The sequence below is a fragment of the Melopsittacus undulatus genome, chromosome 13 (genome assembly GCF_012275295.1).
Source record: "Melopsittacus undulatus isolate bMelUnd1 chromosome 13, bMelUnd1.mat.Z, whole genome shotgun sequence".
Lineage (NCBI taxonomy): Eukaryota > Metazoa > Chordata > Aves > Psittaciformes > Psittaculidae > Melopsittacus > Melopsittacus undulatus.
The window spans coordinates 2,758,255-2,782,305 of NC_047539.1; the positions used below are offsets into that span (position 1 = coordinate 2,758,255).

Consider the following 24,051-nt stretch of genomic DNA (forward strand, 5'->3'; position numbering starts at 1 on the left):
CATACCCCTCCTGGCTCCCTTCCCCTGCTCAGCCCTGGCTCTCTGCAAGATGAGTGAGGAGGAGAAGAGGGACCCAGCCATGGGAGGGATGGGGTCTTGCCTAAAGGCTCAGCTGAGCTGGTGGGACCAAGAGGCTTGAGTGCACCTCTGGAAGGTCCCTAGAACAGAAATGTGTCCTCTTCATCCCTGGGGACTGCCAGCCCTCCTCTGGGAATGGGGGCACATCCTTTCCCATCACTCTGTTCTGATCATCCCCTCCCTGACCCTGCTTGCCCACAGAAGAGCCAGCCCAGGTGTGCTGCGGCAGCAGTAATCAGACCGATTTTAATGCACATAACACCCAACATCACCACGGGAGGGACGTGTCCCTGCCCTCGCAACCCTCTCAGGCCATCAGCTGCGGAACGCAGCCACCCCTGGCCCTCCAGCTGCCCGCGTGGAAACCGGCTTGGGCTGCTTCTCCGTCGGCCATGCCCCTGCTTTCGGTGGCATCCCTGCAGCGAGGCAAGGCTTTTGGGCTGGTCCGGCAGGGAAGTGCTTTTAGGCAGCAGAGCAGGTGAAGGCAGAGCCTGGGGCTGCGGAGCAAGCCCTAAGGCACATCAGAGCAGGCTGGAAGAGCCCAAAACCTCCAGAAGCCAGAGCCTGGGCCCCCCTTGGTGCACATGTCTCAGTCTATCAGAAACTTCTCACCATCCACATCTCTGCCCGCAGAGCCCTTCTGCAGGGAGGGGAAGAAATCGGAGCGGAGGAGGCGGGAGAAGTACATGAGGATCATGGCATCGAGCAGCAGGAGGTTGGCGGTGAGGAAGGCACCCTGGCCCTGCACCTCCACGTAGCGGAGGAAGTACCAGGTGAGGTAAGCCTGGGGCGCCAGGCGGAAGGCGAAGTACATCACCAGGTTGACGTACTTGTTGGCCTCGTAGAGCGCCGGGGAAGGCACGTTGCTCATCTTCAGCAGCATGCGGATGGTGAGGAAGATGTTGCTCACCTCCACCAGCAGCAGCAGCATGGCCGCTACCAAGAAGCGGCCTGTGATGATGAGCGAGACGAAGGCAGAGATGGCCTGGGGAACACACACCCAGGGTACAAGGTAAGCTCTTCTCGCCCTGGGGAAGGTGACTCCTTCCCCGCCTTGGTCTGGGTGCACCCTAAGTGGGACCACACAGTGCTGCTCCCCACACACAGACATCCCCACAGCCCCCCAGGCACCTGGAGAACCAGTCTGGAGAGCCAGTTCCCCCAGGACCAGTTACACCTCCCTGTGCTGGGGAGCTCTTCCCTCACTGGCACGGCAGCCTGTCTGGCTCCCGGCGCTCCGAGACGACGCTGGCAGGAGTCCTGCCCCGCCAGGCACCCTTGCCTTGATGTGCAGCCTACCTGGTAGCCAGAGCAAAGCAGAGGGAAGGGCTCCAGCTTGCCCTGCCATAGCACCCAAAAGCTGCATGGGCTGAGCACTGGGGTGTGTGGTACCCCCTGTGCTGGCCCCTCACCTCCCCGGGGTCATACTCACCATGGCGTGGTGCACCAGGTACTCCCAAGACGAGCGGGACTGATGGTTGAAGATGATATCAAGGGTGTCGTGGATGAAGTAGCCTGTGGGACGAAGGAGAGCACTGAGGGGATCTGGGTTGTGTACAGTCACCCGCTGCAGTAAGGGGAAGCAGCAATGAAGAGGAGGGTGCTGTGAGTATGCTCCATGTGTTGCACCTACACCCTGTCTGAGTGTAGGGTGATGGCCAGGCCCCAGGGGCTGGAAGTCTGCAGGTTCCACGCTCATGATTAAAGCAGGAGGCATGGAGGAAAGTTGCCCAGCCCTTAAGCCAGGGCTCTCCACAGCCGAGAGTGCTGGGAGAGGCTGGAGAGGGGTTGGGCAGAGCCTAAGGAGTGACTGCAGCCATTGCTCTGCCTGGCTCCTTACCTGAGGAGAAGCAGACCAGCAGGTGCCCTGAGACGCTGTAGCCGTCCTGGATGTCGGAGAGCAGCTCCGGGGCGTGCCAGAGGCTGGGGGTGAGGCCAGGAAAGGAGGGAAGGGGTCAGAGGCAGGGCTCTGGGAGCCAGGGGGACCCTGGAGCAGAGGGGTCCAGACCCCCGCTCCCGTTTGACAGGGTGTGCACCCCCCTCCCGCCCCGGCTGCCGGTACCTGCAGAGGGCCCATAGCCCGGCCAGCACCGAGTGTGCGAAGGAGACGAGGAGGTTGAGCCAGCGCCAGGCGCGGCCGGGACGGCTCCGCACGGCAGCGGGCGGGGGCAGCGCCAGAGCCAGGCGCCGGAGCCCCGCGAACAGCGCCACGCTCCCGGCCACCAGCGCCGCCGACGGAGCGCGCCAGCCCGGGCCCATCGCGCCCAGCTCCCGCGGCGCGCCCGCCTGGACACGCCCCCATTGGCCGCGCCTCTCCGCTGGCCACGCCCCCCAAGTGACCACGCCACCTCATTGGCCACGCCTCCACACTGACCACGCCTCCCCAGTGACCACGCCCCCCATCTGCGCGGGAGCGGGCGTGCGGGAAGCGCACACGTGTGTGTGTGTGTGTGTTAAGGCCGGGTGTTGCACGCACGTGTGCAAGGCGCTGCGCTTGTGTCTGCACCTGCTGCGGGTGTTGTGCGTGCTCCTGCTTGTGTAGTGCGCGATTGTGGTGCCTTCTCTGTGCGAAGCGTTGCACACGTGTGGGTCATGTGTGGCACACGCGTGCGGGGCGCTGTGTGTCCGTGCACGACAGGCGTTGCGCATCCATTCCACATCTGTCCTGGTGTTGCACAGCCGGCGTGGGTCCCGAGCATCTGTCCCGCGCACCGCGTGCGTACGGCGGGCACGGTGCTGCTCTGCCCCCGGTAAGCCGGTCGCTAGATGGCAGCACGGACACGAGGCGAGCGGTTGGCAGTGCCAGCGCGGTCCCTGTCCCCTCCACGCCGGGTGCAGGGCGGGACCCCGAGCCGTGGGTACCCCCACAAGCCAGGGGCCAGGTCGGCGTGGGGCGGCATCACCCTCCCCTGGTAGAAGCGGAGAGCCCCCGTCCAGTCCCCCGCGAGCCATATACACATGGACAGACACAGGCAGGGCCTGCGGTGTTTTGTCCTCCCGCGGGTGCCGTAGCAACTCCCGGAAGTGTCTCCATGGAGACAGGAGGAGGCTGGGCCCGGCCGGGGCAGCGATGGAGAAATACGAGCGGATCCGGGTGGTGGGGAGAGGGGCATTCGGGTGAGGGCGGCTCTGGGGCCGGGGGGAACGGGGGTGTCGGAACGGGGGTGTCCCGGCTGTGTGCGGGGAGCGGCGGTGGGAGGCAGGCCGCGTTACCATGGCAACAAAGCGTCGCCGTGGCAATGCGGGGGTCAGCCGGTATGTGGTACCCTAAGGGAGGGGGGTGTCCGGTCTCTGGCTGTTGCCACGGCGATGGGGTGACACGGCACTGGGGTGCAGGCCCTGTTGCCATGGCAACGGGGTGCAGGGACCCGTGTCACCCCGGGGTGGTGGCTGCATGTCCCCTGCACTGAGACCCTGTCCCCATCCTGCAGCATCGTGCACCTCTGCCTGCGCAAGGCCGACCAGAAGCTGGTGATCCTGAAGCAGATCCCGGTGGAGCAGATGAGCAAGGACGAGCGGCTGGCGGCGCAGAACGAGTGTCAGGTCCTCAAGCTGCTCAGCCACCCCAATGTCATCGAGTACTATGAGAACTTCCTGGAGGACAAGGCGCTCATGATCGCCATGGAGTACGCCCCAGGTGGGCCCTCGTGTCCCTTGTCACTGGTGCCTTGGCAGTTGACCATGGTCCAAGTGGCTGAGCACTGGCACAGGGTGCCCAGAGAAGCTATGGCTGCCCCATCCCTGGCAGTGCTCAAGGCCAGGTTGGACACAGGGGCTTGGAGCAGCTGCTCCAGTGGAAGGTGTCCCTGCCTGTGGCAGGGGTTGGGACTGGATGAGCTTTAAGGTCTCTTCCAACCCAAACCATTCCATGATTTTATGTGCCTTATGCATGTTAATCATATCCAAAACAAAGAGATTTCTAACACCTCAGTCACCAGTGAGCGTGCTACCGTCTGCCCTTGGCTTAGGTTTCACACACATCTCCCTGTGTCAGCTCTTGGCCATGCTGCTGCTCCCCCAGCTCTGTGTGGGAAGATGTGATTTCTAACGAGATCTGCTGTGGAGTTGTAGATGAAACCAACGTTTGCATCAGGGTTTGTTACAAGCTGTACGTGAGCCCTGAATCTGCACCTTCCCTTCTCAACAGCAGCCTCTCCTTGCCACGTGGCCTCTTGGACAGCAAGAATCCCCTTCTGCAGAACAGGCTTATCTTGTTCTGCTCCTGAGGTTTGTGTCCTCCTCCAAGAGCTGTAATTTTAGTGTTTCTTTTCCTGCTGCCTTTGACAATATGTCAACAGTAACTTTTCTTTTGCCACTCCATTGTCCCACTGACTGTGCTGCCATTGTTCTCTGCATGGTCTCAGAAGCACTGGAGGACATGCTGCCTGTCCCACCAGGATGTGCTTAGCTTAAGATGCCGTGGCTAAATCCCACTGGATTTGAGACTGGGTTTGTGCAGCCACCCTTGCTGATAGCCTGTTACTGTTCATCACAGGGGGCACACTAGCAGAGTTCATTCATAAGCGCTGCAACTCCTTGCTGGATGAGGACACCATCCTGCACTTCTTCGTGCAGATCCTCCTGGCTCTCCACCATGTGCACACCAAGCAGATCCTGCACCGTGACCTGAAGACTCAGAACATCCTCTTGGACAAGCACCGGATGATTGTCAAGATCGGAGACTTTGGCATCTCCAAAATCCTGAGCAGCAAGAGCAAAGCCTACACGGTGAGTGGCCTGGCTCTGTAGGGGAGCTACTTACCACCATGGCAGCCAGCTGGAAGCTGGACTTGGCTCAGGATAGTCTCTTGGAAGCTGGCAGTGAGGTTGGATGTAGCACACTTGCAGTAGGCTATGTCTATGTGTCATGATGCTGCTTTGGTCCTTGGAGTTTATATAAACTGATGTCTTCACACCCAAGTTTAATGCAGCTCTTTGGGCACACTGGTAAGGGGAGACAGAGTTCCTCCTGCTGCCACAGTGGGAGGGGTGGTGTTTGTGGGTTTGTCTGACACATACTTGGCAACAGAATCCCTGCCAGTGCCTCTGTCCTGTCTTGACTTAATCTTCTCTCCCTGAGTGTCATTCCCCACCTGGTCTAATCTGACTAGACATTTATATCACGCTCATTGCTCCAGGTTCTGATTCTCTCCAGTGAATAGGAGCAAAATGAGGCGTAAGCTCTGTATGAGCAAAGGAGGTCACCAGAAAGGCAGATCCTCATGGTTTTTACAGAGATACTCCAGCAGATGTTGACACCAAGGAACAAAAAGCCCAGTTCCACCAAGCTTTGGTTGGTGGTACTCTAGCCAACCTGCATGCTGGGCTCTAAACTGAGCCCTTCTCTTTCCACCTCGCTGCCCCAGTTTCCCAGCATCATGGCGAAATTGTCTCTTCTAGGTTGTGGGAACCCCATGCTACATCTCTCCAGAGCTCTGTGAAGGGAAGCCTTACAACCAGAAGAGTGATATCTGGGCTCTGGGCTGTGTGCTCTATGAACTCGCCAGCCTCAAGAGGGCTTTTGAAGCTGCGGTAAGAGGGAGGTGGTTTACACACAGCACAGGGAGCTGTGGCCTCTCAGAGAGGTGCAAATGCATGCTTGGATCACTGTTGTCACTGAGCCTGCAGGTGTGAAGGCAGAGAGCAGTGCTCAGAACTTCCTGCTCCTCAGCCTCACCTCTGACCACCCAGATGCTGTATGTGTGTGTCTCTTGTTGTCTCTCCAGAATCTTCCTGCCTTGGTACTGAAGATCATGAGTGGGACGTTTGCCCCAATATCAGACAGATACAGCCCCGACCTGCGCCAGCTCATCCTTAGCATGCTGAACCTGGATCCTTCCAAGCGGCCCCAGCTGAATGAGATCATGGCCCAGGCCATCTGCATTGGGCCCCTTCTGAACCTCTACACTGACGTGGGCAGTGTCAAGATGAGAAGGCAAGTGAAAGTGTCACCTTAGTGTGCCTTGGACAGGCTGCCACAGCTCGCACGTGTCTGACCAGCTCACTGAGCTCCAAAGAGAATTTCCCCATGCAGCTCTCCTGTGTTAGCCAATGTGCAGCTGCTGCAGGCCAAGCCTGGCCCAGCGGCTCGAGGCCATAGCAGGTGCCATGGCAGGTATGAACTTGTTATTAGAGCAAACAGAGCTGTGAGCTCAGGGGAAAGCACAGTGATGCCAACTCCCTTCTCAGGTGGTTTAAAGCACCTGCCGAGGCCATTCAGCCATGGCTTATGCTGCAGCTCTGCCCAGACCTTCTGTGATCCAGGGCTCTGCAGGACCTCTGGACTAAGCTGATGTTAAAGGCTGGATTTTGATTTGGCAGGCCTGAAAAACCCTTGGCTCCGGTGCCAACAGTGACCCACAGCCGGACTGGGGGACGAGTGAGCAGTGCCAGGCCGAGGGGTGAGTCCTGGCACAGTGTGCTCAACACAGCCCCATTCAGAAGGACCCTTTCCTTTGGATGGTGGGAGGCTCAGAGAGGCACTAGAGCTTCTGGAGAGAGGAAGTTTAAGAGATATCATCTTCCATGAGCCCTGGAGGAGTCCATGGGCACCTGAACCAAGTTTCTGCTGTTCCCAACAAAGGCTGGGAATGAGCCAGGGGGATGCTGAGGGAGATGTCCTGGTGCAGGCTGGTGCAGCTGGCATTGATAACACTGAGGAAAGAGCTGTTGTGGTGCCACTTCCCTCAGTCCTGGGGTAAATACAAGGACCTGTTCCCAGCCCCAGCTGGGAGCTCTGCAGCAGCCCCTTGCCAGCCTTGGCCCAGCACTGCTCTGGCTCTGCTGGCTGGCAGGCAGCTATGCTGGCACCCAGAGTGGCTGGTGTCTTCTGTTCCTGTGGGAAGAGAGTCATGGATCCATGTTAATGATTTCTCTATGACCCATAGGTGTTCGAGGGGGCTCGGCCAGGACAGGAATCCCTCCTCCATTGTCATCCATCTACACTTGGGGGAGCGGGATCACCACCCCTCTCCGACTGCCCATGCTTAACACGGAGGTGGTGCAGGTGTCTGCAGGCAGGACACAGAAGGCTGGAGTCACCAAGTCAGGAAGGCTCATCATGTGGGAGGTGAGTGATGGTGACTGATGGCTTCCAGTGGCCGTGGAAGCCTCAGATGTGTGAGTTCTGAGGGGCACACACTTCTCACAGCATAACCCCTGGCACTGCATCCTCCAGCAATGCTGTCCAGTCCAGGGTGTGGGTAACCCTGTGGGAAGGGGCTCCTCTGAGGTCTCCAACCCCACCACAGATACACAGCTTCTCTCCACCAGGCTCCCCCGATGGGTGCTGCAGGAGGCACTTCCCTCCCCGGAGCCACTGAGCAGCTCCAGCCTCAGTTTGTGTCCCGCTTCCTGGAGGGTCAGTCTGGTGTGACCATCAAACACGTGTCCTGTGGGGATCTCTTCACAGCCTGCCTCACAGGTGAGCTGCTGCCTCCTGCCTTCACCTCCCCTGGTGCCAGACCCCTCTGCATGGCATCAGGCTTGCAAATGTAGTGTCACTGTCCGGGGAGCCTGCACAGAGAGGAGCCCTGGAGATGCTGGGGTAGGATGGCACAAAGTCTGTGTGGCCTCTCATATAACATTAGGTAAGGAGCAGAAATAATAGCCATGGTCCTCCTATGGTGCTCAAGTGGTCAACTTAATCCCAAAGCAAAGGTGTGTCTGGTTTGGGGAGGGTCACAGATCTCCTCCTTTTGCTGTCCTGGCTGCATTGATGTTATATGGAGCCAGAACTCACCAGTGTGAGGAGCATCTGGGAAGTTCAGCCTTTGTCACCCTGTGAGTGTGATGCAGACACAGGCAGTGACCAGCAGTGACTGGCGTTGCAGTGTGAAGTCCATGTGAGCTCCTATAGGGCTGGTTGTCCTCAGCTATAGGAAGACAAGGTCTGAAGGCCCCTCAGAGTGAACCAGGCACCTTCTGGCTGGGAGAGGAGCACACACACCAGCTTGAGGCTATTTGTAGGGCAAAGCCCTCCCAGTAATCCTTTTAGAGCCCTGTTTGCACTTCTGCTGGTGATCAGGGCAGCATATGACAGACATGCAATAGGCAAACTCTGCAGGCACAGGTTTGTTCTACCTTTCCATGGCGTTTCCTGCCTCTCCTTCTGCTGGGTGGCTGCTCAGCGACTGCCTCTGTGTGTTTAACACCTTGACACACTGTGGAGTTACACAGCTGCAATAATGTTATCTCAGCTCTCTCCTATCATCTGCTCTTTGTTTGTCGAGGTGTTACAGCACATTGAGGCTGCTGCTCTCTGGAAGCTCACTAAAGGCTTCCGGCCCCTGCAGCAAGTTACAGAATCACACAATCATAAAGTAGTTTGGGTTGGAAGGGACCAGAGTGGGTGCTGAGAGCCACAGCCATCCCCACAGGCTGTGTGTGTGCCTTGCAAGGCCTCAGACGTGCCAGTAACACGACTTCCCTTTGCTTTTCCAGACAGGGGGATAATCATGACCTTCGGCAGCGGCAGCAATGGCTGTTTGGGGCACGGAAACTTCATGGATGTGAGCCAGGTTTGTCGTGAGGGTGCTGGGTGTGCTGCTGCCCCGGGGCACAGGATGGCTCCTGCCTTCTGCGCCACGTGCAGAGGGCTGATCCCAGCTCCAGGGATGTGCATCCCAGCCGTGCTTTGGCATCCAGCTCCCTCCCCTTTCTCTCCCTGTCACTGCGGGGTTTAAAAGACCCAACCTGCATCTCTTTCTTTCCTTCTCCCCCCCCTACACAACGATCCCTTTGAGCGTGGGGGAAGTCAAGAGCTGCCTTGTGGTTGCTGTTGGCAGGCTCCCAGCTTGGAGCCTGCCTCCAATCACACACCTGCCTGCTCCACTCTTGGCCTGCAGCTGCCAGGGTTCACTGAGAAAAGTTGTTTCTCAAAAGCACCACTATTTGCAGAGGAGCCGTGTGCTTCCCATGGGCTCCCAGCACATCGCTCCCTTCCAGCTTCCTCCTCGGATGTGGCAGCAGCAACGGTGGCTTCCAGCCGAGCACAGGCACTGCTGCCATTTGTCACTGTGGTCAGCTGGCTCCGGAGCTGAGCTTACTGCTGGGGGGTCTGGGGGGGAGCAGCAGCCAGATCCCAACAAATGGTGCTTTTCACTGGTAGAAGATAATGAGGATGAGGTTGGCTGTGGAGGTGTCAGATCTAACAGCAGGTCACAGCAGGGGCTGGGCGAGATGTGGAGATCCTGGTCTCTCCACACCCTAACTGATAGCTCACAGCTCTCGTACACAAGAGCCTTTCAGCCAACACATCCTGCACCAAGCCCCTGCCTGCTCAGGGAGTGCGTTACAGCCCCTGGCACTCCCCACATGGGCAGGGGGGCGAATCCCAACCCTTCCCTTTCCAAACCGTTGGTGCTGGCTGCTTTCTTCTGCCCCAGAGATGTTTGCATTATCTTCTGTGCTGTGTGCACGTAGTCTCTGAGCCCTTTGAAGGCTGTTTGGAACTAGAAACCCTTCCCTGGTGTTTGTGGTGGATGAAGACTGGGATACTGCCAGCGCTGTGTTGAGGCTGGGGGGCCGGGTGGGAGGGATGGGGCTGGCTGGGAGGTCTCGGCTGACGGCTGCTGCTCTTCCCCTGCCAGCCCAAGATCGTGGAGGCCCTGCTGGGCTATGAGATGGTGCAGGTGGCCTGTGGCGCATCCCACGTCCTGGCAGTTTCCAACGAACGGGAAGTGTTTGCCTGGGGCAGGGGGGATAATGGTAAGAGACGGCTGCTTGGTAAAACAGGGCTTGTGCTTCCCATTGCCTGTTCCCACTCCTCTCACCAGCCCTGCTTGCCCACGGTCCTCTCCAGATGTGCCAGGGTAGGTGGGTGTGGAGGAGCTGCAGCTGCTTCACCGCATGCCAGTGCCCTGGGGTTTGGATTTCACTTCTATGGTTCTTGCAGCAGCTGCGTTGGTGCAGTTGCCATCAGCTGTGTCCTGCTCTGTTCCCTCTGCCAGGTCGGCTCGGGTTGGGTACCCTGGAGTGCCACAACTCCCCCCAGCAGGTCACAGTCCCGCCGGAGCATGAGGTCCACAGAGTCATCTGTGGCATTGATTCCTCCATGGTCCTCACTGTGAAGAACCAGATTCTTGCCTGTGGGAGCAATAGGTAAGAGGGGTGAAGGTCTGTGCTCCAGAGCTTGTTACAGCCTCCTGGGCCTTTCCCTCTGTGCTCAACCCAGGAAGAGGGAGCAAGGGGCTGTAGAAGACATCAGTCACTGTGTGATCCTGCTCCCCAGCATCATGCTGCTGGTGGTGTGGTTATGCCAAGGCAGGCTTTGTCTTCACTCTGCAAAGTGAAGCTCTGCACTGTGCTTTTCCCCATGCAGGTGTAACAAGCTGGGCCTCGACCGGATTAGCTCAGCAGAGGAGCCCTCCCCAGAGGACCAAGTGGAAGAGGCCACCGTGTTCTTGTGTGCCCAGTCAGCCCCCTTGAACCAAGAGCAGATTGTGTGCGCTGACATTGGTACAGCACACTCAGCTGCAGTCACAGGTGAGGGGTGGGTGCCCAAACCCCTGACTGGGGGGCACCTGCATTTCTCCACCTTCCTGCCTCCATTTCTCCCTCTCAGAGGAGGGAGACATCCTGCTCCTGATGCTGGAGCTCTGTGGAGCAGGATGCTCAGCATGGTACAGAGCAAAGAGCTTCAGTGCATCCTTCAGTGACACCCAGTTGTTTCTCTCATATCTACTGTCAGCTTGTGGCCAGTGTTACACCTTCGGCAGCAACCAGCATGGGCAGCTGGGCACCAACTCCTGCCACAACAGCCGTGTACCCCACCTGGTTGTGGGTCTCCAGGCGATGAAGGTCACTGTGGTGGCTTGTGGGGATGCCTTCACTGTGGCCATTGGTGCAGGTGAGAATGAAACCCCAGTGTTTTGGGCTGCACCAGACTCCAGCTTTCCTCTGCCTGCAGTCCATGCTGTGGTCAAGGAGACAGCCTGGGTTGGTACCAGGGAGGAGGGAGGCTCTGTGTGCAGTGAAGGGATATATCCCTTTGCAGATGGTGAGGTGTGCACATGGGGGAAAGGAGCCAGGGGACGCCTGGGCAGGAAGGATGAGGAAACAGGAACACCAAAGCCGGTGCAGCTGGAGGAGACACATCCCTACCTGGTGACCTCCGTTGCCTGCTGCCACGGGAACACGCTGCTGGCTGTAAAGCGTGAGTAGAGGCTTTGTTACTGTGACTCCTGCATGAAAGCCCAGCCAGACACAATGCCTTGTGACTGGAGCTGTCCCAAGTAACCCTGGCATGTGAGCTCTGTTATTCTAGTCCCTCTCCAGCTGTAGGTGAACAGAAATAACTTGAGGCCCATACAAATCCCCCTTCAGCACTGGGATGCTTCCGCTGGGCTGGGAGAGCAGAGGGACAGCAGAAGAGGTTCTCCTGCACTCCCACAGAGGTGGGGAGCTGAGGATCCAAAAAGAGCAGCTCTGTAATTGCTGCTGCTGAAATAGAAGCTGAGATTTGAGGCGTCGTTTTGGCTGCTGCCTTTCCATTGTGGTTTGGAAAAGATAGTGCTGGTTTTGTGGTTCCTCTCTGCTCGGCCCAAAGGCAGCATCACTGCATGGTTAAAACGTGCCCGTGGCATGACCTGCCCTTCCGTTCCCTGGGTGTATGATGGGAGCTGGGCCCACACTCCTGGAGGGGCCTTTCTTCCTCCTTTCCTTGGCTGATTATGGCCTCAGTGTTGGGCTGAGGGATCCCAGTCCCAGCCCACTTCAAGCAGGCTAATTACACCCTGGAGGGGAGGAGGCAGGGCTGTGACTGCCCCAGTGCAGTGCAATGGGCTGTGACTCCTGTTCTTCCCCTGCGAGAACCAAGCTCTCATGTGATGTGTGCTGCTGCAGGAAGGGGACAGGGAATGGCCGAGTCCCTGGGCTCAGAAACAAGGAGGACATTTGTCATGGGAGCAGAAGGGTTCTGTGTCTGTTCTCCCTTTCCTGAGCTGGTTTGTGGGCTTCCACCTGCAGCACTCTTAAGTGTAGGGACTGAATGTGTAGCCCCATTTCTCTCCCTCTGCACTGCCCAGTTGGAAACCTCAACCTGCTTGCCCTGGTACTGGCAGTGCAAACTCAGCAGCAGCAGTGTCAGGGCAGCAGCCTGGCCTTGCTCTATCCCTATTCATCAGTAACCAGGGTGCAAAAAGCATCGGGAGCTCTGTAAAAAGCTGAGATTTGGGCTTTCACACAGCTCAGTGTGCCTGGAAGCTTCTCCAGAGCACACACGATTGCTGGTGACACGTGTGGTGTCATTGCTGCTGTCAGCTCCGGCTGTGATCTGCCCCACAGAGGCTGCTGGCACCGGTGAGCAGGGCTCTGCCTCTGGGGCAGCCATTCTGCACTGCTCTGTGGTTTCCTCCCATGTGGCAAACACCATTTGTGACTGCTTTGGGTTTCTGCCCACTTCACTGTTGAGGCTGCTGCTGTGCCCTTTGCTCGATCCCACTGTAAACACAGGAATAACTGGGAACAGGCAGGTGTGCTGGAAGGGAGGAGGAGGAGGGCACAAGCTGCAAGAGACTCCTGCTTGGGCTTGGGGTGCTGGGCACTGCCTCCTGCTTGTGCCACTACTGTGGCCTTGCTTCCTGGGATAGCAAGGCAAGGATTGCAGTTGCCCATCTCTTGGGTATCTGGTCTGTGTGGGGCAGGGCACTGCTCCCTGTAGCTGCATCAGGATAGTGGCTTGTGGCTTATTCTTGGTCCTTGCCCTTTGTGTTTCAGCTGCTGTGGAAGAGTCACCTTCCCAGTGAGTTTGAGTCGAGAGGGGACACATCCAGCTGCCTGGAATGCCTTGTCCTCAGTGCTTCCTGATGGCTCAGCCCTGCATCCCCAGGCTCAGGAGCTCCAAACAGGGAGCTCCCAACGATGGTTCCCATGGAACCGGAGCTGGTCTCGGATGGACTCAACCAGGGTCACTGTGAACCTTCAGTGCCTGAGAGCTGCTGCCCTGGTTATGCCCTGGAGTGGACATCCCCAGAGCTCCAGTGCTGCTGTCAATGGGGAAGCCTCCCCGCTGGAAGTGCCTGTGTGGAAGGGTGAGGAGCACAAAGGTTGTTTTCCCAGTGGAAACCGTCTCTGGTTACAGAGCCCAGGCTGACAGCTCGGTGTCTGAGAGAGCTGTCAGCCTGTGCACAGCAGTGTCTGGAGTTAGGGCCCCAGGCACTACTCAGGGTGACTAAGTGCAAACCTCTTTTCTAATTAGAGAAGCCTGTCCTTCCCCATCCCCCAAAGAGCATTTCACCCATTTGTTGGGCTGTTTATCATGCTTCTGAGGGTCCTGCTCTGCACAGCAGGACGAACCCGGGGTGAACAGCCCCTTTGTGCAGCACAACCTGGTTTGCTCTCTCAAAATACAGCCTGGAGCTTTCCAATTAGAGCCTCCCCCAGCGCCAGGAGCTCACCAGAGGATCCTCCAGCTGACATTTGTCCTCAGGCCCCTAAATCCTGCTGCTGACCAGCTCACGGGCTCCCAGCTGAGCTAGCGGAAGGCAGCAAACACAGCGAGTGATTGTCAGCACTTGAAGGTTTTTAACCCAGATCTCTCCAGGGGAGTGATGAGCTTTCACCAGGGATGCTGTCTGTAGGCAGGAGGGAGGATATCACCATGTCACAGACAGGAGCTGCAGGTTTTAGCTCCAGAAGGGTCTTTTCCTTTCCTTTTTTCCCCCCTCCTCTTTTCTTTTTTTAGCTTACATCTGCCCTGGGCCAGCTTTTGATGAGCTCCTGTCTCTGATGTGTCTGACACTGCAAATGCCCCTGCCTTTCACATCCATCTTTGTGTCGTTGCCAGTCTGTTGTGTATAAAGTCAGGGCTTTCATGAGCTGGCTGAGATGAAATCTCTCTAATTATTTCTGTGATTCTCTCCTGTGTTCAATGAGGGGAACCTCACCGGGCTCTGCTAGAAGCCAACTGATCCCTTCTCATGTGGAAGGTAATGAATCCGGCAGCTCTCCTCTTTCTTCCCTTCACCTCCCAGGCTCCTGCTTGGGAAGGGAGCAGGTCCCGTCCGGCCGGGAGAGGCGTGTGCCCTGCCTGCAGACACTGCCTCCCTCTCTGGCTCCTGCCAGGGTGGGAGCTGGGGTTTTCCCTGCTGTGGAGCTGCCTTTCCAGCCGGTTACACCCTGCGAGCCCAGGACGCTCACTGCAATTCAAAGGCTCTGCCAGTCCCTTGGCACTCACTTTGTGCTGCAGGTTATAGGGATGGCTCCAGCAGCCTGGTGTCAGCCGAGGTGAAGGTGTTCTCCACTCCTGGGCACCAGGGTGATCATGGGGCTGCCTCACAGCCCCTCTGGGCTGCTCCCTGTGCCGAGCTGGTGGCAGCATCGGCTCCTACAGCAGCAGACGTCTCTTGCCTGCATTGTGCTCAGCTCCTTGCTCCTTGCACCACATGCAAACACATCCCATAAGAAGGGGCTGATGTTCTGCTACAGCCTCACCAGGGCTGAGAGCTGGTTGGGATGGGAGGACAGAGTTCTCTGCCACTCTTTGTATTGAAGTGGTGGCACCCAAATGCCACTGCTCCATGGGATGTGCAGCACAGAGAGCCACTGGGATCTCCCCATGCTGCCAAACGGAGGGGTGAGCCTCTGTCAGCCCCTTTTCCCACTGATGTGCTGGTGTTAAGTGGGTTTTATGGCTTAATGATGCTTTTGCACCGCAGTGCTGAGCTGTCACCAGCTCGATTATGGTCAGAGGAGCCCGTGTGGACCAGTGTTAGTGCAGGGCCCGGCGCTGGAGCCCTGGGGATTCCGCAGCCTGGTGCTCAGTGCAGCAGCTCCACTGGGAAGCCCAGTAAGATGATTTGAATAATTTAATACCAGGCTGTGACCAAGCCTGGCAAAGGGTAAAGGAAACAAAGGGGCCCCCAGCCCTGAGCAACAATAGCTCTTGAAGCGACAAGCTGAGGCATGTCCGCACTGCCGCAGGCACACAGCAGCCCGGGCAAATAGGCCACTGCATTCCTCACGTCTGCTGCTTTGTTTCCTTGCAGCAGCTCCCGGTGAAAGCTGCAGGTCTTGGGGCTTCTCCCTTTTATCCTTGTGTTGTTCCCGTGTTCTGGGGAGCTGGTGCTGGGTCGGCTGTGTCCCTGTGGCTCTGCTAGCTAAGGAAGGGAAGGGATGAAGGGAGCGGGTAGGGGAGGTGATGCAGGGATGCTTTGTGCACCCCGGCTGGTGTAGGTACCCTCTGTCACTGTCATCCAGGAAAAGCTCATCCCTGTTCCTGTGCTCCATAAGATCCCAGTGACCTGGGGCCGCTGCTGTCAGCAGGAAACAGCCCCACACCCCCTGCTGATCCCAGAGCTGATTTGATTTGGTTTGATTCCGGCCCCTCTGCTGTGGTCACATCCCCATTCCATGAGCCTGTGTCTGTGTCCAGACACCTCACTCCCCTTACCCCCTCCTTTCCTGGGCACAAAGCAGGAAGAGGACTCTCCCTGCTCCCTTCCCCCGGGGCAAACTGTTCCACCTTCACTTCTGTACAAGCTGAGCTTTGTTTTCTGTCCGTCCAGTTTAAGTCAAACACAAGGCGGAGGGGGATGGAGCAGGGCAGGGAGAGGCAGGGGGAAGGCTTCCCAAAGCCCAGATGGGTGCAAGGACTGAGCCGTCACAGGGCGGACAGTGAACATATCGCCTGCACAAAGGGAATTGCCCTGCTCCGAGTGTCGCCTTTGTGCGAGACAAACGCCCCGGCTGTGATGTTGGGAGCGGGGAGGGCTCCCTTAGGGAGAGGGGGATAAAGGAAGGATCTTTGTTTGCAGGGTCTGACACCTCCCAGCCGGCACAGCCAGCACCTCCTGATGGCTCTGTCAGCTCCTGGCTAATTAGCAGAGATGCTCCTAAGCGAGGTTAGGAACGAGAAAGGTTTAAAACATCAAAGAGAGGTGGTAAATGGTGATAAAACTGAGCTGGTCCCTGCCTGTCACGGGGGATGGAGGCTTTCGAAGCTCATCTAAGCAGGAGTGATGCAGGATGGGGCTTGGAGCAACCTGCACTAGTGGAAGGTGTCCCTGCCCGCGGTGGGGGCTTGGAACGGATGAGCTTTTCCAACCCAAACCATTCTATGATGATTCCAAGTGTCCTGTGGTTTCTATAGGGTGGCACAGGGGGTCCCCTCACCCACTGGGGTACCAAGGGCCCATCCTTTTGGTCTGAGCCCCATCCCATAGCAGTGTCCAGGGCTGGTTTTTAGACAGGGCCTGGCTGAGGGTTGTTCAAGCCGAGCCCAGCTCCAGGGTGTGCTGTGACTTAGTGGCAGAACCAGACGGACCACAGGGCTGTTTGTACATCCTGCCCTGGGGGGGTCACGGCTGGAGTGAGCCCAACCCCAGGCTGCCACCACCCCTAAGACAGCTCCGAGGTGCCCAGTGCACCCCTGTGCTCCCTGTACCCTCGCTTGTTCCTACTCGTTGGGTTTCCAGGCTCTCTGGGAGCTGGCTGAAGTTCAGCTCAGTGCTCTCCACCATCCAATGCTGTCAGCCCCATACATCCCTCGGAAAGGACCCTGTGGTGGCTGTTCACACTCAATGTATGTTGGCACCAGCTTTCCTGCTATTTGGGTGTCAGGATTAAAGCCCTGTTGCAGCTCAGGTCAGGGTAACCCCCAAAATGAGCCACCCATCCCCTTGTTGGCAGCTGGGGCAGCAGGCAGGCAGCCTGCCTTCCCCCTCGGGCTGTTGTACGGGGTTATTTTAAGCAGGGAGAAGGGTAACGTGAGCTCCTTGAGTGACAAGTGATAGAGCTTGACTTGCTTAGCGTGTCCCCCAGGAATCCCTCTCCTCTGCCATTTGCTAATTGAAAACTGCTAACATTTGGGGCTGGAGCAACTGCCGCCCTTAATGGGAAGCTGGCTGGAGTGTGCGTTGGTGGGACTAACACATGCTCACAGCCTGTCATCTGCTCGTCTCCATCTCTAGGGAAAGGGGCAAATACTCCCATATGCTGCTCCGGTTTCTGCAAGAGTGAAGTGGGGGCTGGAGCCAGACAGATTTGCTTTTATTCTCCCTCTTCTGAGCTCTTGTGAGGTTGGGAACCACAGGCTGGAGGGATGCTGTTGGATCCTACTCATCTGTGTAAGATGAGGCCACGGGAGCATGGCATGTGTCCCCATCATGCCTGTGGCACATGGGGGGAATCAGAGCAGCCCGTCTATGTCCTGTTGCTGCCCAGCAGGAGCGTGGTACCCCCAAAGGGTAGTGAGGACAGCACACTGTGTGCCCCCAGCCTGGGCTGGGGGGGTGCAGCTGGTAAAGGGGGGTACACGTGTTGGTCTGGCACTGTGTGATGTGATTGATGTGATATGACATGACATGATGCTCCCCAGACTCCTGGGGTGGCTGCACCCAATGCAGGGGGTCCCAAATCCCTTCTGGAAGGTCTGTGCCCAATGCAGTGAGTTCCACCCCCTCCGAGGGGCTGTATCCTATGGGATGCTCCCCAAGGTGCCTATACCCAACGCGGTGCCTCCCACCCCCTCCCACCGTAGGTGCTGATGCTCCCCGAGCCCCGGGGTGCCGGGAGGCGGAGCCCGTGCGGGAGGCGGCGGAGCCCGGCCCCGGGGCGGTGTCCGGCCGGTTCCACCGCCCCGTCCGGCCCCCGGGCGGAGCCGGGCGCTGAGCGCGGAGCGGAGCGGGGCACGGAGGAGCGGAGCGGGGCACGGGATGCCAGGCTACGACTACAAGCTGCTGGAGCGGCCGCGGCGCCGGGTGCTGTGCCCGCTGTGCGGGAAGCCCATGCGGGAGCCCGTCCGCGTCTCTACGTGCGGACACCGCTTCTGCGATACCTGCCTGCAGGAGTTCCTCAGGTGAGCCCCGACGTGGCCGCACGACGCGCACCCTTTCCCCTATGGGGTGCCCCAGTCACAGCCCGGTCCGGGGCGCTGCAACACGGGGGGTACCGGGTGCTTCTTCCCCCCCGCACATCACTACCTGGTGCTGGGTCCCGGGGAGGGATGAGAGGAGCCGCGGGGTGCCCAGGACGGAGTTCGGGGCGGCCCTGGGGATGTCCCGGGGTGGATACGGGGTTACCCCGTGCTGTGGTGCTGCGGGTTATGGAGTGCTCCGGGTTGAGGTGAGGGGGTGCGGGGCTCGCCCAGCCCGTGACAGCCGCCCCACGGGGTGCAGCGGCCCGTGGCCCCTCTCGGTGAGGAGGAGGAGGAGGAAGAGGCCGGGTGAAGCCCTCAGCGCCGAGTTTCGAGCGCTCGCAGAGATTCGTGTTTAACCCGTCCCGCTCCGGCTCCACTGGAGGAAGCGATCGTAGGTGAGGGGGTTCGGCTGTCCCGGTGCCCACGGTGACCGCGACCCGCTCTGTGTGCACCCACAGGGACCAAGGGGACAGGGTCCCTTCGCACGGGCTGTGGGTACCGGCCCCGCTGCCGCCGGCTGGTGCCCGGGGTCTCACCGTGCCCGGTGTCCCCTTGGACGGGCGTGCGGCGGTGCCGAGCGTGCCCTCGGGGCCCGGTTTCCGCTGCCGCCCCCGGCCGCACCTCACCCCAACGAAGCGACCTTTGCCCGTCCGGGGGCCCCGCAGGCGCCGTCACCGCTGCCGGTATCGGTGAAACCGGGCGTTCCCCGCGCCTGTGCCACGCAGCTCCGCTCCCTCCCGCACCGTCCCGCGAGGTCAGGCACGGGGGTCCCGCACTGAACCCCCCCTCGCACCAGACCGAGCTTGGGGATCCCATGGGCTGAGCCATCCGCGGTGCTCGGGGGGTGCTGGGGGGTGCTGGGGATCCCTCACCCCATCACCTCGCTGCTCCCCGGCACGCTGCGAAGGTCAGAGGCAAGGACGGTCCCCCCAGGCGCTGCCTCAGCACATTCCCTGCCTGGCCAAGCGTGAGGAAAGGGGAGGCTTTGTTGGGGATTAGGCGCTGGCTTTGGGTCGCCGACCCTCTTTCCCTGCCAGCCCCAGCACCCTGACACCATCCACGGGGTGCAGGCAGGGCTGGATGCCCCCGGGAAGCCATTGCCAGCCATGGGGCGATGCCATGGGCTCCCCGGAAGGGGCTGGGAGCAGCTCATCTGCCCCAGTGCCTGGTTAACTCCTGAGGGAACACCTGCAGCAGAGTGGGCACAAGGATGTGGCTGCACCCCACAGGGTCCCATTCACAGCACTGGATTCACTGGGGGGGGATGTCACTTTGGGGGTACAGGAATGGTGGTGGAGGGGGTGTCACTGCCCTGTGCCCAGCCATCCCAAGCCAGCACGTGCCAGGCAGCACTGCTGGATCCATTGCTCCGAGTCACATTCGCTTGGCAGCTCCGATTGAGGCCACGCTGGTGCCTGCCAATGGTGTGCAGTGATCAGATGTGGAGGGGTTGAGTGTGGGCAGGACAACCTTGTGGCCTCACCCCGAGAGCCAGAGTCCTTGTGCCGTGTCCCAGTGTCCATGGGGAATGGCACATGGGGAGCCCAACTCATCTATCCCCGGGCAATGTCATGGGGGCCAGGAGTGATGGTGGCTCCTGGCCAACTGTGTCACCATCCATGCTGCCTGTTTGGCTCCAGCCCTGGCTTTCCACCCCATAGAGGTCAGGCTGAGCAGAGCTATTCCCTCTTCAGGGGTGGCTCTTGGGATGAGCACCCCATCCTAGGCCCCAGCAGGATGGGGACCCCTCCAGGACAGCTGCCTGTCCCCATATCCTGCCTCACCTCAGTGGCTGGTGGGGCCGTTTCCTGTGGAGCAGGAGCCCCGGGGCCATGCATCCGGGCTGCACATCTGGCATCCAGCTGTGGCCTCCCACAGCTCCCCTGGGCCCCAGCATCTCAGGCTGTGGGTGCCCATTGTCCCCACCATGGGTCCTGGCCGCAGACATTGGCACCCTGCTGTAATCCCAGGGGAATTGGGGTGGGCAAAGGGGAGGGATCGGGGTCCAGATGGTGCCATGCTCACAGCGGCTGGTCCTGGTCTCTGGGGCAGCCGTGCTGGGCCCGGGGGGGGGGGTGTCTGGTGAGGGCATTTCCCAGCTCAGACAGATGGAGCTGGATTAGAGCTGTGGCTCCCCATGGGCTGGATTTGGGGCGGGGTGAGGCTCAGCGATGCAGGGTCAGCACCAGCTCCATGGGGTGGGATGGTGGGGACCGTGTGGGACATCGTGGCTGTGTCACCAGTGCAGTTCCCAGCCCTGAATGCCCCTGACCCTTCTATCTTGCAGTGAAGGCGTCTTCAAGTGCCCTGAGGACCAGCTGCCCCTGGAGTATGCCAAGGTGAGCCTGGCACATGGATGGGATGCGGGACATCCCCATCCCTGTATCCCCCACTGAGAGGCCAACCCTGCCCCACACTCCCTCCTGGCACAGCCGCACCAGCCTGGCACGGGCACCCATGCGGAAGCAAGAGCCCTTTGTGCCGTGGAGCCGGGAGCGGAAACCCATTCCCGACAAAGGGAGCTTGTTCGTGTGCCGGCGGGGGGGGATCCGGCCCCGGGCAGCGTGCCCACGGCTCCCAGCCAGCCCGGGATAGGGGTCCCTGTGCCCCCCCCCAGCCTGCTTTGGGATGCTGAAGCCATCCATGGTGCTGCTATCCCAGATCTACCCCGACCCGGAGCTGGAGGCGCACGTCCTGAGCCTGGCCATCCGCTGCATCCACAGCGAGGAGGGCTGCCGCTGGAGCGGGCTCATCAAGCACCTCCAGGTAGGAGCCAAGGGGATGTGGGAGGGGGTCAAGGGTGCACCCCATAGACCCCCATTCACCATCCCATTGCCCCCTACCCAAGGCCCATCTCGGTACCTGCGGCTTCAATGTGATCCCGTGCCCCAACCGGTGCAGCATGAAGCTGAGCCGCCGTGACCTGCCCGAGCACGTCCAGCACGGCTGCCCCAAGCGCCGAGTCAAGTGTGAGTTCTGTGCCAGCGACTTCACTGGGGAGGCCTTCGAGGTGAGCAGTGCCAGGGGGCAGTGCTGGGGGGTAGTGCTGGGGGCAGTGCTGGGGGTCAGTGCTGGGGGGCAGTGCTGGGGGGCAGTGCTGGGGTCAGTCCTGGGGGGTAGTGCTGGGGTACAGTGGCCATGGAGGGGACACAGATGGGCAGGGGTGTTACAAGGGGCATGGCCTTGATGTGGGTATTATGGGGGTGTAGCCTGGTTGAAACAAGATGGGCTGCAGGGCACCATGGGGGACACAGCCTGGCAATAGGGACAGAGCCTGGGTGGAGGAGACCATAAGGGACACACCCTGGGTTGGGGACACCATGGAGGACACAGCTTGGCTGTAGGGGGCATGGCATGGCTGCATCCCTGTCCGGGCTGGTCCATGGGGGCAGCTGGACAATGACAGTGCTGTCTTGGTCCCCAGGGCCACCAGGGCACTTGTCCCCAGGAGAGTGTGTACTGTGAGAACAAGTGTGGGGCCCGCATGATGCGGCGCCTGCTGTCCCAGCACACCCTGACCGAGTGCCCCAAGCGCACCCAGCCCTGCACCTACTGTGCCAAGGAGTTCGTCTTTGACACCATCCAGGTGAGATGGGGCCCATGGGGATCCCTCATCCCAGCTCCTGCCTCTTGCTGACAGCCTCTCTCCATCCCCAGAACCACCAGTACCAGTGTCCCCGCTACCCCGTGCCCTGTCCCAACCAGTGTGGGACACCCAGCATCGCCCGTGAGGACGTGCCCACACACCTCAAGGAGAGCTGCAGCACTGCCATGCTGCTGTGCCCCTTCAAGGAGGCTGGCTGCAAGCACCGGGTGAGTGCGTCCCTGTGAGCATCCTTGTGCTGCTCCTATCTGCCCCATGGCATCCCCACATCCTGCTGTCCTATCCCCTCTGGTGTCCATATTCTGCTCTGTCCCATCCATGGTGTAGAATCATAGAATAGTTAGGGTTGGAAAGGACCTTAAAATCATCCAGTTCCAACCCCCCTGCCATGGGCAGGGACACCTCACACTAAACCATGGCACCCAAGGCTCTGTCCAACCTGGCCTTGAACACTGCCAGGGATGGAGCATTCACAACCTCCCTGGGCAACCCATTCCAGTGCCTCAGCACCCTCACAGGGAAGAACTTCTTCCTTATATCCAATCTAAACCTCCCCTGTTTAAGTTTAAACCCGTTACCCCTTGTCCTATCACTACAGTCCCTAATGAGGAGTCCCTCCCCACCATCCTTGTCCTGCCTCTCACTATTTCCCTTTGCCACCCAAGTGTCCCCATGACATCCCAACCAGGTGTCCCTGTGCCACCTCTGTGTCCTCACAACATCCCCGTGCCATCCTGCTGCAGTACCACCACGCTCCAATGCCATCTCCATGACAACCTCACAGCATCCTTCTCCCATCCTGTCCTATGCCCCTGCTTACACTCCCATTGTCCCTGCAGTGCCCCAAGCTGGCCATGGGCCGTCACCTGGAGGAGAGCACCAAGGTCCATCTGGGCATGGTGTGCGTGCTGGTGAGCCGGCAGCGCCAGGAGATCCTGGAGCTGCGCCGGGACGTGGAGGAGCTGTCGGTGAGCAGCGACGGGACCCTCATCTGGAAGATCTCCGACTACACCCGCAAGCTGCAGGAAGCCAAAGCCCGCAGCAACTATGAGTTCTTCAGCCCCCCTTTCTACACCCACAAGTACGGATACAAGCTCCAGGTCTCGGCTTTCCTTAATGGCAATGGGAGCGGGGAGAGCAGCCACCTCTCCGTGTACATCCGCGTGCTGCCGGGCGAGTACGACAACCTGTTGGAGTGGCCCTTCTCCTACCGCGTCACCTTCTCCCTGCTGGACCAGAGCGACCCTTCGCTCTCCAAGCCCCAGCACATCACCGAGACCTTCCACCCTGATCCCAACTGGAAGAACTTCCAGAAGCCGGGAGCGTCGCGCAGCTCCCTGGACGAGAGCACCCTGGGCTTCGGCTACCCCAAGTTCATCTCCCACGAGGACATCAAGAAGCGGAACTATGTGCGGGATAATGCCATCTTCATCAAGGCCTCGGTGGAGATACCCCAGAAGATCCTGGCCTGAAGCCTTGCTGCTCCATGGGGGGACAGGACATGAGTTGGGCACCCGCCATGGGGTGCCCCATTTGGTGCTGAGCCCCTGCCTGCCGCTCGGGTGGGCAGGGATGGGGCTGCTTCCCCATGTCCACCCCAGGGCTGGGACCCTGCTGCAGCCCCTTTTCAGGTGCTTGGGGGGTGCTGGGGGGCTGGGACCCCCAAGCCCCTCATGGGGTGCCCGGTCTCAGTGGGGACCCCCTGCCCAGAGCCATATTTTGTAAGCTGGTGCCCCCCGGGAGCACAGTTGTTATTTATTACCCCGGCCCCCCCTCCCTGCCTCTTGGGTTTGGTCAATAAACGTCTCTTGTATTTATTATGGCTAATTGAAGCTCCTTCCTCTGCCTGGGCAAGGATGGGGGGACCCCTGTGCACTGCCCCCCCCCAGCAATGGGGTGCTCATGTGGGGACGGACGGGGGGGAAATCCCTGACCCACATCCTGGCAGCAGACGGGTCAGATGGAGATGGATAACTTGGCAGCAATGGGATGTGCTGGGGGTGTCACCAGGCCTGGGGTGTCCTTCAGCCCCCCCAGGCAAGACAATCACACCGCTGGGGGGAGCAGGGAGTCAGTACAAGGGGGTGGGTAATGGTGGAGGGCACTGGGGGTGTTCGTGCCCCTCTCTGCTGCCGGGCGGCCGAGGGCGGGCACTGCATGTTACTATAAACTTGTATAGTTATGTCCACATAATCACATCTATGATTTGCGAAAGCCAATACATTTATGTGTTTATCACAATGGGGTTCCATGGGGGAATAGAGGAGGATATGGGGGTCTATGGGGGTCTGGATTCCCATTATGGGGCCTATGGGGATCTGTGGGTGTCGGGAGTCCCTACATGGGGTTCTGTGGTGGTCTGGAGCCCCTTCCTGGGGCTCCATGGGGAATATGGGAGGATGATACTGGGGTTTTGGGGATCTGGAGTCCCTACATGGGGGTCTATGGGGGGATTGGGGGGTGTGGAGTCCCTACATGGGGGTCTGGGGGGATTTGGGGGTCTGGAGTCCCT

General features: G+C 59.5%; 3 protein-coding genes across 7 annotated transcripts; 2 read left to right on the forward strand and 1 right to left on the reverse strand.

Moving 5' to 3' along the window:
- Positions 1 to 296: 296 nt before the first annotated feature.
- On the reverse strand, positions 297 to 2,359 carry TLCD1 (TLC domain containing 1). Its single transcript, XM_034068717.1, has 4 exons — positions 2,141 to 2,359; positions 1,919 to 2,001; positions 1,511 to 1,593; positions 297 to 1,063 (listed from the first exon to the last, which is right to left on the reverse strand). Exons 1-4 carry the CDS (start codon positions 2,335 to 2,337, stop codon positions 668 to 670), a joined length of 759 nt encoding a protein of 252 aa, XP_033924608.1. The 5' UTR covers positions 2,338 to 2,359; the 3' UTR covers positions 297 to 667.
- NEK8 (NIMA related kinase 8) lies at positions 1,193 to 12,931 on the forward strand. 4 transcript variants are annotated; one of them, XM_034068713.1, is made up of 15 exons: positions 1,193 to 1,650; positions 3,510 to 3,715; positions 4,574 to 4,806; positions 5,479 to 5,610; positions 5,805 to 6,013; positions 6,400 to 6,479; positions 6,966 to 7,147; positions 7,351 to 7,501; positions 8,521 to 8,597; positions 9,669 to 9,786; positions 10,029 to 10,179; positions 10,400 to 10,563; positions 10,769 to 10,927; positions 11,075 to 11,233; positions 12,796 to 12,931. In XM_034068713.1, the coding sequence occupies exons 1-15, from the start codon at positions 1,553 to 1,555 to the stop codon at positions 12,822 to 12,824; spliced, it is 2,148 nt and encodes a 715-aa protein (XP_033924604.1). In that variant the 5' UTR covers positions 1,193 to 1,552; the 3' UTR covers positions 12,825 to 12,931. The 4 variants fall into 4 exon arrangements, with proteins under 4 accessions (XP_033924604.1, XP_033924605.1, XP_033924603.1 ...); XM_034068714.1 differs by having other exon boundaries at positions 1,194 to 1,683; XM_034068712.1 differs by lacking the exon at positions 1,193 to 1,650 and adding an exon at positions 2,635 to 2,828.
- TRAF4 (TNF receptor associated factor 4) lies at positions 12,923 to 23,337 on the forward strand. Of its 2 annotated transcripts, XM_034068716.1 has the most exons (8): positions 12,976 to 13,109; positions 17,558 to 17,875; positions 20,223 to 20,274; positions 20,597 to 20,701; positions 20,784 to 20,945; positions 21,360 to 21,521; positions 21,593 to 21,748; positions 22,379 to 23,011. In XM_034068716.1, the coding sequence occupies exons 2-8, from the start codon at positions 17,733 to 17,735 to the stop codon at positions 23,009 to 23,011; spliced, it is 1,413 nt and encodes a 470-aa protein (XP_033924607.1). In that variant the 5' UTR covers positions 12,976 to 13,109; positions 17,558 to 17,732. The 2 variants fall into 2 exon arrangements, with proteins under 2 accessions (XP_033924606.1, XP_033924607.1); XM_034068715.1 differs by lacking the exon at positions 17,558 to 17,875 and having other exon boundaries at positions 12,923 to 13,109; positions 22,379 to 23,337.
- The last annotated feature ends 714 nt before the right edge of the window (positions 23,338 to 24,051 follow it).